Source organism: Oryctolagus cuniculus, chromosome 14 (assembly GCF_051225735.1).
Source record: "Oryctolagus cuniculus isolate XC-2025 breed Fujian yellow rabbit chromosome 14, ASM5122573v1, whole genome shotgun sequence".
NCBI lineage: Eukaryota > Metazoa > Chordata > Mammalia > Lagomorpha > Leporidae > Oryctolagus > Oryctolagus cuniculus.
In genome coordinates, this window is record NC_142880.1 from 68,813,459 (window position 1) to 68,830,510 (window position 17,052).

The window sequence follows — 17,052 nt, forward strand, 5'->3', positions numbered from 1 at the left end:
TATATAGAAATTTTACTGCAGAGTAGTTTTGTGACACTATTTTGTATTTTAGAAAGATTTCTTGGAACTGCTGGGTGAGGAAGGTACTATGGGATGCAAGAGCAGATGTGGAAAAAGCAATAGGAGATAATGGCAGTTAGAATTCAGTACCTGGGCAGTAAGGCTAGAAAAACACAGCTCAAGTAAAAACTTAGGAGAGTGACTATTCTTGGTGATGAATGAATATGGGGCTTTAGACAGAGGCAGCAAAAACACTTTTAGGGTTTCTTGTTGGAGCAAGTGAGTAGGTGGTTATGCCATCGAACAATCCTGGAAGTCATTGGCTGATAGCACCGAACTAAAGTCACAGGAGAAAATTAAATAGTCCAATAATACTGTGACATAGGAATAGTGACATCTTTATGACTAAACTTTGAAGAATCGATACTTAGAAGCTAAAAACAAAACAAAACAAAACAAATGTGGGGAGCAACTCGGACTAGACTGTTACTGGAATTAAGACTTCTTCTATGCATCTGCTCTCCCACAATATGGCGCTGAGAAGGGAGAAACAGCTTCTACACAGCTGCCTCCAGTTCAACCAATAAACTGTAGGATCTGCTCCTGATTGGAGGAGAGCAGCGTACTCAGCGTGTGGGTAGCAGAGTTGGGATTGGTGGAAGAGGACTATAAAGGAGGAGAGAGACAACATGCACCAGGAACATCTAAGGGGAACATCTATCTGAAGGAACACCTGTGCAGCCCCCGAGAGAGCCGGCTGGCAGTGTGCCGCTCCCCCGCGGAAGTGGGGAAAGTGGCAGGGGGAACCGCCCTTCCACGGAGGTGGAAGGGACGGTAGCCAACCTGGGAAGAACCAGCAGCAAACCCGGGGAGGGCCGAGCAGATGAAAGAACAGCGCAGGGTCCTGTGTCGTTCCTCCACGAAGAGGGGGAGCGACATAATGGTGCCGTGACTTGGATATGAAGCCTAGGCAGGGTTTAGTGTCGTTCCTCCGCGAAGAGGGGGAGCGACAAACAAAAACAGCCCAAAAGCATCGAGGAGGAACAGCCTAAGGAAATAGTTATTGTGTCCTGGAAGCCTTGAGGTTTTCAATCTTGCTGTCATATATTGCCAGGGGCGCCAAGCTAAAAAAATATGAAGTGTCTATTGAATTTAGCGACATACAGGTCACTGGAGAATTTAGTAAGGGCCATTGCATACAGTGGGGCAGAAGCCATAGTGGATTTGAAGGGGGAAGAAGGAAGGAAATGGTAGGGGCGAGTGGTGAGGGAGGCAACACGAGCATTCCAAGAAGCAGAGATAGGACTGTAGCTGGAGTGAAGGATCAAGGTGATTTCTCTTGACGAGAGGAATGACATTTTCAAAGCTCACACGAAGAGCCAATAGAGATTAAATCTATCCACTGACCAAGCACAAGTCATGAATGAGGATAAGATTCCAGCACATGTTGAAAAACTGGCCTCTTTGAGGCCGGCGCCGTGGCTCACTAGGTTAACCCTCCGCCTTCAGGGAATCCCATATGGGCGCCGGGTTTTAGTCTCAGTTGCCCCTCTTCCAGTCCAGCTCTCTGCTGTGGTCCTGGAAGGCAGTGGAGGATGGCCCAAGTGCTTGGGCCCCTGCACACGCATGGGAGACCAGGAGGAAGCACTCGGCTCCTGGCTTCCGATCATTGCAGCACCGGCCGCGGCAGCCATTTGGGAAGTGAACCAACGGAGGGAAGACCTTTCTCTAACTCTGCCTCGCAAAACAAAAACAAAACACCTGGCTTTTTAACAGGAAGGATACTTTCTATACGGGAAAATAGATGGGACTTGTATACATTTGTCCTGTAGTTTTTTTCCTGCGTGGCAAAAAATCAATTACAGGATGAAGGAACACTGTGGAGTTTGAAAATGTTTAAAGTGATTGAAGAAACAGTACAATTGTTGGCTGTGCTGTTGGCCTAATTAAAGGTGACCATGAAGTTACAGTGGTACAATGCAGAAGCAGGGTTAGGTTGAGCCAGGGTTGGTGTTTGCCAGCTGACACAATAGGGTAGCAGCACATGAGGTTCAATTATTTATATCTGCTAAAGTCTAGTCAACCAAAGACCACCAGGTTCACACCTGTGATCTGACGAAATCACATACCGATTTAGGAGAGAGCTCACAACAGGGGAACCCAAGAGGGCACACACAAGAGGGAGGAGGGTGCCATCTTTGGTAAGGTTTGAGTTCCTGCTGAAGGATTCTGAGAAAGCTATGAAGTGAGGAGACCAGCTCTGGGTCACATGCTGTTTCTGCAGCAGGATGAGAACTGGATTTAGTACCGCAATGCATTAAGGACAGCTGAGCAATTTGGGTATCTCCAGTAACACATGTAGGTGTGGGGACATCACTGGTTGAACATTGGCTGTCACACGAGGTGGGGGTACTGATGGTATTTTATAGCTGCTGCAGGCCCTTGGGAGAATGTTTCCTGCTAACTTCGCAGCTAGTTCTGCCTGTCCTCCCAGCAGATTAATGGTAGAACAGCCTTTTTCTTTTCCAGTTTGAGCCAAATTTCAGTCCTGGACAAGTTTTTACTTTGTCAAACATTTCCCTCTTACAAGTGTGATTTAAAATTAAAAAACAAGAGTAAATTCAACCCATATTCATCTGCCCTCCCTCCACAAAAGACTGCCTTGAATACCTTATAGAATTACCTTTGTTTTCTGATAAGCAGCCTAGAGTGAACTTCCAGTGTCTTAGACCATCCCCCAAATTATCCACCAGAAGCCCAAATCCTTAAACACGTTCTAACATCCTCTCAGGGATACATCTTAGTTTGCCCAAGGTGTATGTTTTCTCCCTCACTACAACAAATCCAGCAGGCTCCGGATCAGATGTGTTTGGAGGGAATTAACATCAAGGCAGAAGCTCTGAGCTGATGACAGGACTGCCAGGTTAAAATCAGTATTTTTGTTTTCCTGCCAGAACACATGTCTGACCTTTCCTGGCACCTGTGCGTCCTTGTTCACTGGAGATCTGTACTAATAATCTCTAGAGAAGACTTATGTTTCTGTTGAAGACATGGCAGTCCTAAAGGCTAAAAATTGTGGCACAGGGCATATTCATTATGCGCTGTTGCAATTTCAAGACACATCCACACATTCCCTTATAGCATCTTATCCGATTTTGTTTTAATCAAATTATTAAAACCCCGAGAAGGTTCTATTGTAACACTGCAGCTTCTTTCTGGGTCTTTTGTTAAGCCCATCTTAGAATCAAGCCAATGATGTGAAAAGTACAAACTACATGGACAAGCACAGTGTGGATGGTTGTGGTCAACAGCTCTTGTCTGGTCCTAACTTCAACTCATCTCAGTTTAGTTTCCAGCCATGTGAGATGATTCTCAATGACCAGATATCTTCCAGCTGCTTGACCTACCCTCAGCCCTTAGTTTTCCCATGCAAAACCTCAGACGTTATGTAATAAAGGAAAGTCATCCTCATTGTGTCCTGTACAAATTCCTGAACCACCGAATCCATGAAATTGACAAAATGTTTGTTGCTTTAAAAACTACCCAAACTTAGTGTCTTAAGCAGCAGCAGTATCTGGAACATATGTTGATCCTCTTCATGGGTACTGTGAATATAGCAATAGTTGAGCTAGCGAACAAATACAGGATGGTCATTCATACAGAAACTGCTAGAAGTTTAATATATACAGTGAGCATTCCTTGGTCCCTGGTTTAATGTACTACCACTCCTCAAATTTATAATATGCAGTATCATCAGAAAATTGCAGATAACGGTAATGGCCACCACGCCGAATCAGCCATTTTGGAAAAAAAAAAAAGTAACAGCATTCAACTTTATAAAACTCCAATATCACCATTCCCCTTAATAAAGAATTTAAGTTTTATATTTGGTAGTTTTTCCAGGTAGACTTGTCATTGAATTGAATTCTTATTCAACAAACATCAAATAAGCTATCTTCTACCCTAGTATAGTCTAATTTCAAACCTTTAAGTAAACTTTGTCATAAACAAGTTCAGTAGGTTTAAAATACCAGAATGCCACCTCAAAAATTTAGAGGAAACAAAACTATTTAAGTTTTATTTCAAAGTCTAATTTTAATTCAGACTGAACAAACAAGCAGAAAAGTGAGAAAGCTAACTGTATTAACAGACATAGATGTACCAAATGTAAAACAGTGGGTTATTAATAGAACTATTTACATGCATATTTACAAGCAATCTTTTGTACATAAATTTTAGTTAGTCGGAAAAAGATTTGACATTAGGTAAACAAATAGGGCTGAGGTGGTACCACATTATAGTAAAATGTATTAGAAAATTGATCTTCAGTGTGTATCAATTATAAAGCAGATGAAAACTTGAATGACAAATCTCATAATTCCCTAGTAAAAAAGTCTATGCAACCCATGCTACAAAATGAAAGTGAGAAAGCCACAGAGATAAAGCAGAATAATGTTCTAGGCCTTAGGGTAATGAACTTAGGGGGAAAAAAAAAGACAATTCTGGAACTGAAATAAATCTTCAGTGAAGAGTCTTGATTGTTGAGCTAGGAGTTCTCTAAACTTTTCTATTTTTTTTTTTAAATGACATTTTGAAAGCCCTTGGTATCCAACAGCATTTACATTGTCAATCAGTTGTCAATGATATTCTCTAAGACTTTAATGCTAAAGATTTTCATGATCCTGGTTCATACTGGGAACTCAATTCACTGATATACTAAACTAAAGTAAGCTATAATACCTGTATAAAAAAAATGCTACATTTTTGCAGTATGTATTTCCAAGGCTAAGACTTTTTCCCCTCAAGAAAAAGTAGGATTTAAGGTGTCTTATCAGCTAGCAAAATTTACTTTCAACATTTATTTATTTCAAAATCGATTTTATTGCAGCCAAAACAGTAGAATTAACTGTACATAATAATCTATTTTATATATATACACATTTTAAGTTATAGGGAATAAAGTTTATTTTGGCAGATAGTGTTAAACAAAATTAAAGTTGCATACATTAGTAACGTAACTCAACATCCTTAATTTGGTATAAGAGTGACAAATCTTCTTGGTTTCCTGTGTTCTGCTAAATCACCATACCTAAACTGTTTTATAAAACTGATACGCTGAAATTTAACTTTATTGCTTTCTCTTACGCTCTGATTCCAAACAAAACTTTTCATAAGCTTCTTCTATCTCTGGGTCCATCTCATCATCAATATCATCCAAGTATCTGTAAAGGAAACAAATGTGTCATAAGTTTAATGCTTCAATTCAGGAAATGTCTAAGATGCTAAGCCATGAAACAAAAAAATCCATGTAATGTAACTTTCCTAGACCAAATTATACTAGAATACATCTTAACTTTAGAATTATGTAAATGAAGTCCTCAATCCAATGTGTAATTCAACAAGTCAAATTTTTTTTTTCAACAAGTCAAATTTTATACTGACTCCATGTCCCTTGTATCTAGAGTTAAGATTCTGCTATACCTGTAAACATGTTAACCTAAAAGTTAAAACACTAGACATACTAGGGAAATTTAAAAAGTTTAACAGTAAATTCATCTTGGTGCAAAAACCTTTGAAATCCTACGAGATTCTTCAGAAAGTTAGTGAAGAAATGTCTATGATGTAAAAAACTTTTCATGGATTTCACAATTTCTGTGCCAAAATAAACTTTGATTCTACTTTAAAAAGTTATTATTTGAAAGGCAGAAACAGAGAAGGACAAAGAGAAAGGAGAAATTTTCCATCTGCTGGGTTCACTCCCCAGATGGCTGCAATGCAGGCTAGGTGGAAGCCAGGAGACAGGAACTTCTGGGTCTCTCATGTATGTGCAGGGGTCCAAGCAGTTGGGACATCCTCCACTGCTTTCTCGGGCACATTAGCAGGGAGCTAGATCAGAAATGGAGCAGAAGGGTCTTGGAACGGCACCCATGTGGGATGCTGACGTTGCAGGTAGAGATTAACCTTCTATGCCATATGGCCAACCTCTTAATTCCACTTTCAACATACTCTGAGGCTTCCTTATATAAACTTGGGGGTTCTCAATTGATGTTAATATAAATATATAGATCAATAAGCAATTACACTACTTAGACCATGATTTCACCTCTGGTGATGCACTGGTATTTTATGTCTACTTAATATTAGGAATTATTCTTCCTATGGTTATATCTAACATCAGGAAGTATTATCTCTGTTATGATTTCTGTGCTAGGTTATTCAATTTAGCCCGGATTCCCAATTTTCTTAAATCAGACTTTCTTAATGAATCTACTTCTGAAATAATTAGTCTAGACTTTTTCCGACACTTGGGGTAGTTAAATACGGGAGAAAAATTAAATGCCAATTAAATTTTTAATACATTCTGACTGAATTCTCATAGCCATCTAAAAAAAGATTACTATTAAGCTATGTGTTGAAACCACCACGAGCTCATTAGGGCAAGAAAACACGATGATGCTTACTGTACTAAACTTTAAGATACACTCAAAATGCCAAAAACAACTTTAACCTCTAGTGTTACATCCGGAAGAACTGAAGCTTCCTAGTCTGCCTGGGTCCTTATCTCTTTATGTTCTATTAAATTAGTATACAGAGGCTGGTGCTGTGGCATAGGTTAAGCCTGCACCTGCAGCACCAGCCATCCCATATGGGCGCCAGTTCCAAAGTTAATGCACCTGGGACAGCAGTGGAAGACAGTGCAAGTGCCTGGGTCCCTGCATCCATAAGGGAGACCCAGATGAAGCTCCTGGTTTCAGCCTGGCCCAGCCCCAGCCATTGAGGCTATCTGGGAATTGAACTAGTGGATGGAAGACCTCTCTAACTCTGCCTTTCAAATAAATAAATCTTAAAAAAAAAAAAAAAAAGGGGGGGGCGGCTAGTGCTGTGGCGTAGCGGATAAAGCTGCTCCTGCACCACTTCTGATTTAGCTCCCTGCTATGGTCTGGGAAAGCAGTAGAGGATGGCCCAAGTCCCTGGGCCCCTGCACCTGGGTGGGAGACCCAGAAGCAACTCCTGGCTTTGGACTGGCACAGCTCCGGCCGTTATGGCCAACTGGGGAGTGACTCAGCAGATGGAAGGTCTCCCTCCCTCTCTCTCTGTATAACTCTTTCAAACAAACTTTTTTTTTTTACAAATAGGAGTTAGACAGTGAGAGAGAGATCTTCCTTCCATTGGTTCACCCCCCAAATGGCCACTATGGCCGGAACTTCGCCAATCCAAAGCCAGGAGCCAGGTGCTTCTTTCTGGTCTCCCACGCAGGTGCAGGTGCCCAAGCACTTGGGCCATCCTCCACTGCCTTCCCAGGCCACAGCAGAAAGCTGTGCAATCGGGACTAGGACTCGGCGCTCACACGGGATGCTGGCACCACAGAGCCGGCCCCAAACAAATCTTTAATGTTCCCCCGCACCTCCTATTTAAGAACGAACCTAAGTAGCTTATCTAAATACATGCAAGTGTTAACAGAGCTAGAATTAAACCTCACAAGTTACTGGTCCTTCTATAACAAAGTGTAATGCAATCTGATGGTAAGCAATACAATAAAACTGTCTTCAATTACAAAGAGTGGCAGGTGGAGAAACTAAGATGCATTTCAGGGCTATAACTTACATCTTCCTATTGATCCGTTTTTATAATGTGTTCTTTTGACTTTTAACCCTTTAACAGCTAAGATTTGAGCCTTTTAGTATGTGCCAGAAGGCTGTCAAGTATTTAATGTAGTCTGTTTGCTCTTTAGAAAACTCAGTGACAAATACTACTATTTCTGGTTTATAAATGGATCAAAAGGCACAGAAGATGCCCCAAATCTTAAAGTATTAGAGCTTATTAAAGTCTAGATGTAAATAGTAAAAGTTTAGAATACTTAAGCAAAATTTGTTTAGGTACAATTTAAAAAAGATTCCAATAGTTTTTTCTTGACATAGATTTTTAGATTGAGTTTATATAATAAAAGTTTTTGGCAAATTGTTAAACAGTAATGTTTAAATACTGTAACACTTTTTTTTTTTTTTTTTTTTTTTTTTTTAAATATTTAAGCTGTTTATTAGTCTCAGCTTGCCTCTTTTTTTTTTTTTCTTTCAAACTTTTATTTAATGAATATAAATTTCCAAAGTACAGCTTATGGATTACAATGGCTTCCCCTCCATAACATCCCTCCCACCCGCAACCCTCCCCTTATCCACTCCCTCTCCCCTTCCATTCACATCAAGATTCATTTTCAATTCTCTTTATATACAGAAGATCAGTTTAGCATACATTAAGTAAAGATTTCAACAGTTTGCTCCCACACAGAAACATAAAGTGAAAAATACTGTTTGAGTACTAGTTATAGCATTAAATCTCAATGTACAGCACACTAAGGACAAAGATCCTACATGAGGAGTAAGTGCACAGTGACTCCTGTTGTTGACTTAAATTGACACTCTTGTTTATGGCCTCAGTAATCACCCTAGGCTCTTTTTTTTTTTTTTTTTTTTTTTTTTACTTTTATTTAATGAATATACGTTTCCAAAGTACGAATAATGGATTACTATGGCTTCCCCCCCATACCGTCCCTCCTACCCACAACCCTCCCCTTTCCCACTCCCTCTCCCCTTCCATTCACATCAAGATTCATTTTATGCATACTAAACTGATCCTCTGTAAAAAAAAAAAAAAAAAAAAAAAAAAAAAAGAAAAGAAAAGAAACTATCAACTCCCAACTTGACTCTCACTGGGATTAAACATGACAATAGGTCTGATCTGATTTCATCATCATTAAAAAAAATCATCTATTATTTTTCACTTTATGTTTCTGTGTGGGAGCAAACTGTTGAAATCCTTACTTAATGTATACTAAGCTGATCTTCTGTATATTAAGATAATCGAAAATAAATACTGTAACACTTCTAAATCCAAATGCCATTCTTTCATCTTTTCTAGCTTAATCTCCATCTACAAATTGGTTATAGAAATTTCATAAAATTTAGTAACCTTTCAAAAGAGAACTTACGGATCACCAGCCCCGGATAAATCTGTTCCATTTTCTTCATAATCTGGGAAAAAATCTTCTCTTTCAAGTAATTCTTGATATTTCTCTTGGTAATCTATAAGACATTAGATAAAAACTAAATGCTAAGGAGAAAAATATGAAATAACCAGTTCCCCCTAAAAATCCTTTTTAATACTATGACTTTTTAAAGATTTGAAAGGGAGAGGCAGAGCGCGAGGGAGAGGCAGAGCGCGAGGGAGAGGCAGAGCGCGAGGGAGAGGCAGAGCGCGAGGGAGAGGCAGAGCGCGAGGGAGAGGCAGAGCGCGAGGGAGAGGCAGAGCGCGAGGGAGAGGCAGAGCGCGAGGGAGAGGCAGAGCGCGAGGGAGAGGCAGAGCGCGAGGGAGAGGCAGAGCGCGAGGGAGAGGCAGAGCGCGAGGGAGAGGCAGAGCGCGAGGGAGAGGCAGAGCGCGAGGGAGAGGCAGAGCGCGAGGGAGAGGCAGAGCGCGAGGGAGAGGCAGAGCGCGAGGGAGAGGCAGAGCGCGAGGGAGAGGCAGAGCGCGAGGGAGGTCCTCCATCCACTTATTCACTCCCCAGATGGCCGCAACAGCTGGAGCTGCACTGATCCAAAGCCAGGAGCTTCTTCCTGGTCTCCCACGTGAGTGTAGGGGCCCAAGGACTTGGGCCATCTTCTACTGCTCTCCCATGCCATAGCAGAAAGCTGGATGGGAAGTGGAGCAGCCAGGACACGAACCAGCTCCTATATGGGATGCCGGCACCACAGATGGCAGCTTTACCCGCTTCGCCACAGCACCAGCCCCTTTAATACTATGACTTTTCATGTAAGTAGATCCAATGTTTAAACAGCAGAAGTAGGGCTGGTGCTGTGGAGTAATAGGCTGAGCCTCTGCCTGTGGTGCCAGCATCCCACATGGGCACTGGTTCATGTCCTGGCTGTTCCTCTTTCAATCCCGCTCTGTTTGTGTCCTGGGAAAGCAGTGGAAGAGGACCCAAGTGCTTGGGCCCTTGTACACATGTGGGAGTCCCAGAAGAAGCTCCTGGCTTTGGAACAGCTCTAATCGTTGTGGCCATTTGGGGAGTGAACCAGCAGATAGAGGGAGAGACAGAAAGGTTTTCTGTCTGTAATTCTACCTCTCAAATAAATGAAATCTTATAAAACCTGGCTGTTCCACTTCCGATCCAGCTCCTGTGCCTAGGAAAGCATTGGAAGATGCCAATTGTGGGCCCCTGCACCGGGTTGAGAAATCCAGAGGAAGCTCTTGGCTCCTGGCTTTGGCCTGGCACAGCCCCAGGTGTTGCAGCAATTTGGGGAGTGAACCAATGGATGGAGGATCCTCCTCTTCCTCCCCCACCCAACTCTGCCTTTCAAATAAAATAAATCTTAAAACAAAAACAAAACAAAAACTTATATTCTAAGTGGTTTGCTTTTGCACCCCCTACAAAAGGTTTAGAAGAAACCTTAAGGTAATTATATAAAATACTCCTCTAAGTTGGAAATGAGAGCCACTATAACATACCAGATTTTATTTCACAACTGGTGTGTATACTGCTTTCATTCTTTAGTGCCGTTTTTTCCTTCTAGAAAGGACTTTAATCCAATACTCCTGGCTGTCAGCTCTCCATTAGCATTCCACAAGATGGTAAAGTAAGCTATCTGGCTAGCAGGTAACAGCAACTGGTCCATGTTTCTCAGTCAAGTGAGGTTTAGCTGGCAAAGGTTTTAACACAGAGGCTTTTCCTTTTTTTCCTTCCCTAAGAGATAGCAGGAAGGCAGCTACCTGGTAAATGTTTCAGCTCTGTCAACCTTCCCTTGGTTAGATCTTCCAAGGCAATTCAGGTGATACAACTCTGCTAACTGTCTTAGGCAGACTTACTGGGTACCTTTTAAGATTAGTGTCTTAGAGGGTCCAGCGCTGTGGAGCAGTGGGTTAACGCCCTGGCCTGAGGCGCCGGCATCCCATATGGGTGCTGGTTCAAGACCCGGCTGCTCTACTTCCAATCCAGCTCTCTGCTATGGCCTGGCAAGCAGAAGATGGCCCAAGTCCTTGGGCCCCTGCACCCACATGGGAAACCCGGAAGAAGCTCCTGGCTCCGGATTGGCACAGCTCCGGCCATTGCGGCCAACTGGTGAGTGAACCATTGGATGGAAGACCTCTCTCTCTGCCTCTTTCTTTCAAATAAAAAATATTAAAAAAAGGAAGATTAGTGTCTTAGGAATAGAAGCTACCTCAAATTCTGATAGCAAATAACTACATTTGATATTTCAACATCCAATTTTGGCAACTTAGAAACTATTTTAACCATAAGAATCTCTGCAAGAAACACCTGTGGTATATAACATTCTTTTTCAGGTATGGATGAGTTAAAATTGAAGTAAAGTCACCAGATGACAAAAGAAATAGGAACTGAAAGCCATCTGTAACTACTGCAGCTCTTGCAGCTAGTAGGCTGACAGATGGTGCTGGTCTCAGAATAAAAAAGGTCCCCAGATTTTGAAACCCACAAAAGGTCAGAAACCAAGATCTTGGGTTCAGAAAGATGGAATCTATGTTCCATACCCATCTCACCTTGCAAATTCGCAACCCTTCAAGGGCTGTTACCTTAAGAAAAAGGACAGCCATTAACAAAACAGAAGTCACCTGAAGCGGCAAAGAGATGGCAAGGAAGCTTGGCTGCCTCTGTCTAGGTTTATGGTGAGGATAGAGCACTCTGGAGAAGTTGAATCCCCAGGGAATTTGTATCAATGGGCCTGGTACCGCAAATATCTACTGTTCACATAAAAAATCCCTATGACAAGAAAATAAAAACCTGTCAAAGTCAATGGTATCCCTGTGGCTCCTTGCAGAAGCAGATCTACAACTATTGTGGATTCAAGGTCCTATAATGCAAGCCACAGGGAAAGTTTTCATGAAGACAAAAAGACAGTTAACACATTGAAGCATTTATACAAGGCCATCATTTATCTAACTTATTTAACTTATCTTCAAATGCTACACATGGTGTGCAGAGAGCACAAAAAGCAAAGTGAGCAAACTACTAGTTACATCTGTGTAAAGAGTAGACTGGTATTCTTTGAACAGTTCTGCTTTTGTTATTTTTCTCTCATTTGTAAATGATTTTAAACTTAAAGTTTAAGATCATTAAGGATGAGATTACAATTTTATAAAAACCTGATATAAGGGAATACTTTTCTGTGATAACCATAAAAGGAGAGTTAAACAAAAATATGAAACAAAAGTTTAGAATGAGATAAATGTATCTAGAAAGGTCCAGATAATTTGAATAAAATGCAGAAATGAAATTCAGCTTGAAAAATTAAATAGAATTTCTATAAAATAGTCACTAGAAATAGGATACGCAGATTAGTCATAGATGAATGAATGAATCAAGGTAACTTGAAGAATTAGTGAAAAGGGAAAAATCTGGCTTACCACGCTGCAATTATGACAGTAAGGAAGAAAAATTAAAAATATAGTATTGGTGTTTAGACAGACTAGCAGGAGAGAGCTATGTGAATAAGCATAGTAGTAAGACACACAGAGGAGTTACATGGTACACAACAGAGGGAGCTTCTTATCACTAACAGGAAAGAGGACTTCATTATTTGTTGCTGAGATAGTAGTCTATGGAAAAAATATTTAGTTTCTGTTACATCCTACATACAAAAAGTAGAGATGGATTAAAGAGCTAACTTTGAAAAAATACCAGAGTAAGATTTTTAGGAGAAAACTGAATTTCACAGTTTTAAGGAATTTTTTAGGAGTTATTTATTTGAAAGAGTTATACAGAGAGAGAAGGAAAAAAAGAGAGGTCTTCCATCTGCTGGTTCACTCCCTAACTGGCCACAATGGCCAGAGTTGTGCCGCTCCAAAGCCAGGAGCCAGGAGCTTCCTCCACTGCTTTCCCAGGCCATGAGAGCTGGATTGGAAGTGCAGCAGCCGGGACTTGAACCAATGCCCGCCCATATGGGATGCTGGCACTGCAGGCGGTGGCTTTACCCACTACACCACAGCACCAGCCCCAGGAAATTTTTTTCAATCACAGAAAGCCAAAATAAGATAGATAAATTTTATTTACATTAAAATAAAGCTTCTATATGGTAAGACATTATAAACAATATGGGAAGAGGAGGTAAAAAATATAACTGAAACCCTCAGCCAACTAAGGATCACTTTTTTCAAAACTGTATTAAGAATTACAAATACAGATAGACAAATGGTCCAACAGCAATATGGGCAAAGAGGATAAAACAAAAAATTCTCAAAGGAAGAAATCAAAAGGTCAACCAATATCAGGAAAAGAAATGCAGTATCATATGCCAGGGAAATATGGCAGCAAGACAGAATTCTGTACCATCACACTGACAAACATTAAGTTTAATAAAAACTGTTGCCAAAGATGAGCAGCAAGAACTCCGTATACTACTCCCGGGAATACTAAATGGCAAAATCATATTCAAAAACAATTTAGCGGGGCTGGCGCTGTAGCATACTGGGTGAGGCCACCACCTGCAGTGCCAGCATCCCAAATGGGTTTCAGTTCGAGACCCGGCTGCTCCACTTCCAGTCCAGCTCTCTATGCCTGACCTGGGAAAGCAGTGGAAGATGGCCCAGGTCCTTGGGACCCTGCACCCACATGGGAGACCTGGAAGACGCTCCCAGCTCCTGACTTTGGATTGGCGCAGTTCTGGCCGTTGAAGCCACCTGGGGAGTGAACCAGCAGGTTGAAGACCTCTCTCTCTCTCTGCGTCTGCCTTTCAAATAAGTCTAAGAAAATTTAGCAACATTTAGTGTAGGTGAAGATGTTCACAGCCTGTAACTTAATTCTATTCTCACCCTAAAGAAACTCCTTTGTCTAGACATATGAGAGTCACAATGCCTGCTATCCAAACAAATGGGAAAATTCTGACAAGCTGGTTATAATTTGTATTCAAGTGGGGAAAATTTCTCATTTACCCTGTAGTCCTATCACAATGAAAAACAATCTTTGTATAAAATGTCTTTCCAGAAAAGAAAGTATGCAGATTTAAATTTTAATTAACTCTGAATCATCAAGTATTAATGAAATCTGTAATTCTGAGTACCTATAAGCACTAATCCATATTGGGAAATTAGAACCATCTTTCTTCTCCATTCTCTTTTTTGCCAGGTAGAGTCAGTGAGAGAGAAAGTTATAGACAGTGAGAGAGACAGAAAGGTCTTCCTTCCGTTGGTTCACTCTAATGGCTGTTATGGTTGGTGCTGTGCTGCTCCGAAGCCAGGAGCCAGGTACTTCCTCCCGGTCTCCCATGTGGGTGCAGGACCCAAGCACTTGGGCCATCCTCCACTGCCTTCCCAGGCTACAGCAGAGAGCTGGACTGGAAGAAAAGCAACCGAAACTAGTACCCGGTGCCCAACCAGGCCGGTGCCACAGGCAGAGGATTAGCCAAGTGAGCCATGGTGCCGGCCCCCCTTTTTTTTTTCTTTCTCCATTCTAATAACCTGAAAGTTTAAGAGTCTTTAAAAAATAAAAATGGCTGCATTTAATTGAGGGTTTCTTCTAATCCTTTGTTGTTAAAGTACAGCAGCAAGACATTATAGAGTCAGATTTTCATATGAAATGGCTCACATGATCCCTTATAAATAATACCCTACATAAGACAAGTCTTTATTTGAGATGACATGAATTTGTCAAAAAGTGACAATTCTGTGGTGGGGACTATGTGGTTTTCTGTAATTTACTATTTACCAAAACCTTAAGGGAAAACAGGACTGAGAAGACATACCTGGATCAGCTGCAGTGAAAGGAACACCATCAGATGTATAAAATGTTGGTTCATTCTAGGATGAATCAGAGTGATCAAAGTATGTAGTCATTTTAGAATTTCTTTTAAAGTACATTAATGAATGAAACATGGCTAATGTGACCCATCTGCTCCTGATAATGCAACAAGCAAAAGCAAATCAAACTAAAACCGCAAAAGAACCCACTTCCTAGAAGCCATTTTCACTTTCACTTTCATATATTTCTTTTATTATCTCAAGTTCTCATGATTCTAATCCTGCTATCTATTGTCTATCATAGTCATGGCGGAATTTTTAGCTGTAGTTTCCCTCTGTCCCACTACTTCCCTTAATTTTTCCCAAGACCAGGTTATAGGAGCATTCCTCCACAACTGCTTTTCTTTGGGTCATGTCAGCAGATTCAGGGCATCACTGGGACTGGGAACTGTTTTTATTTCATTTTACTTTAATACAACATGCAAAAGTCAGTCTGAGACGCAGGTCTCCAGTTAGGAGATCTCTGGAAGAACAGCTTCCTGGCATCCATTTGCTCACTGAAGTCCTGGCCCTATCAAACTCCCTTGCCACTGGAGGATCTTTTAGTCTACCTCTCTTTTACTGGAAGAATCTAAATGTCTATTTACCTGATCTGCTGGCAGGTAGGCGACTCTGAGTCAAATAAGAATAAGAGAATGAATTCTGTTTTAGAAATTAAATGAATTCCAAACAATAAGCAGAACTTAAAATATGAACACAAACATACCATAAAGTAGTTCGGATCATTCTCAGGTGTTGCTTCTCTGTATGTAGAAGTTGCGTGGACTCTACCCCAGTTGCTTGACCGGAGTTCTACAAGCTTCAAGAGCATCTGCTTTACATCTCTGCAGACAAGAGTTGCACGAGTTAAAGTGTAGTCACTGTTATCAGGCTTGCGTGTCACAGGTGTCTAAAACTTTATTTCCTAAATTTAACAGTACTACTAATGCTTTTTCTGCACATTATGATATAAACTCACCTTTAAAACGAAACCCAGCTTTGAAATGTGTTCCATATAACTGACTACATGGTCCTTAAAAGATAGTGATTATCCTTTAATTTCTGTCTTCTGTAGTACTTCTGGTAGTTCTTTACCCAAATATTTGTTGAGTACTTGAAGTTTATTTTTCACTAAATTCATCTTTCCATAGGAAAAAATTCCAAATGAAATTGAACAATGGCTACTGAGCCAAAAGCATAGGTAAAAATATTACACCTTTAAAGAAACTATTAGAGATCTGTAACAGCAATTACAATCCTGAAGTTCAGCAGATTAGGAAAAAAACTAAGGGCCAGTGTTGTCGTGTAGCAGATAAAGATCTCTCTCCCTCCCTGCCTCTTTGTAACTCTGCCTTTCAAATAATAAAAATCTTTAAAAGAAAAAGAGGTCGGTGCCGTGGCTCACTTGGTTAATCCTCCACCTGCGGCACTGGCATCCCATACGGGCGCCAGGTTCTAGCCCCGGCTGCTCCTCTTCCAGTCCAGCTCTCTGTGGCCTGGGAGGGCAGTGGAGGATGGCCCAAGTGTTTGAGCGCCTGCACCCACGTGGGAGACCAGGTAAAGCACCTGGCTCCTGGCTTTGGATCGGCGCAGCGCTGGCCGTGGCGGCCAATTGGGGAGTGAACCAACAGAAGGAAGACCTTTCTGTCTCTAATTCTGTCAATAAAAAATAAAAAGAAAAACGAAAACAAACTAAGGAAAAAAAGAGTTACTGGGCGTCTACATTGTTTCCTACCTGCTGCAGTTAGCATCTAGGACAACATTTTCAATTCTCTGAATAATTTCTTCCATATCAGTCTTTCCTTTTTCCTTCCAGGCATCTTCCAAAACTGACCCCGTCAACTAAAATGAAGGCATCAGTAAAATAAGGAATTCAATACAGCACAGAAATTCTAAAAAGATATTAGAAGCAGTTCAAGCATTTAGAATGAATTTAGCAAGTTAAATATTTCCAATTATTCTCTATCATCTATTCAGAGATCTCCATGCTAATTTTTTTGACAGAGAAATTGAAAAAAACTATAGCAGGCCTTTAAACATGGCTTGTAAATGTCATTGTGTGTTACATATGGAAGCTTCCAAAAGTTCATGGAACACGCCCACAATCTTTTAGCTTCATTTGCTCAAACTTTTTGAAGGCCCTCATATTCCATGTATGACTAAGACTGGTTATTACATCTTATTGAACATATAAAAATAAGCAACATGTAAAATAAAATTAAGGGTATAAATAGGTAATTCACAAATAAATGGCTAATAAACATGAAGATA

General features: G+C 40.8%; 1 protein-coding gene across 11 annotated transcripts in view; it reads right to left on the bottom strand.

The window, feature by feature from the left end:
- Positions 1-4,857: 4,857 nt before the first annotated feature.
- PAIP1 (poly(A) binding protein interacting protein 1) overlaps positions 4,858-17,052 on the bottom strand; it is a 32,860-nt gene continuing 20,665 nt past the window's right edge. For 8 of the 11 annotated variants that reach the window (XM_008262176.5, XM_089312770.1, XM_089312767.1 and 5 more), the window contains 5 exons: positions 16,517-16,623; positions 15,509-15,626; positions 14,748-14,802; positions 8,987-9,080; positions 4,858-5,222 (listed from right to left, as the gene is read on the bottom strand). In XM_008262176.5, coding sequence (XP_008260398.1) covers positions 5,129-5,222; positions 8,987-9,080; positions 14,748-14,802; positions 15,509-15,626; positions 16,517-16,623 — 468 coding nt within the window. In that variant the 3' untranslated portion in view covers positions 4,858-5,128. Of the gene's footprint in view, positions 5,223-8,967; positions 9,081-14,747; positions 14,803-15,508; positions 15,627-16,516; positions 16,624-17,052 lie in introns of all 11 variants that reach the window. The other 3 variants (XM_089312769.1, XM_089312766.1, XM_051853493.3) reach the window with 1 other exon arrangement.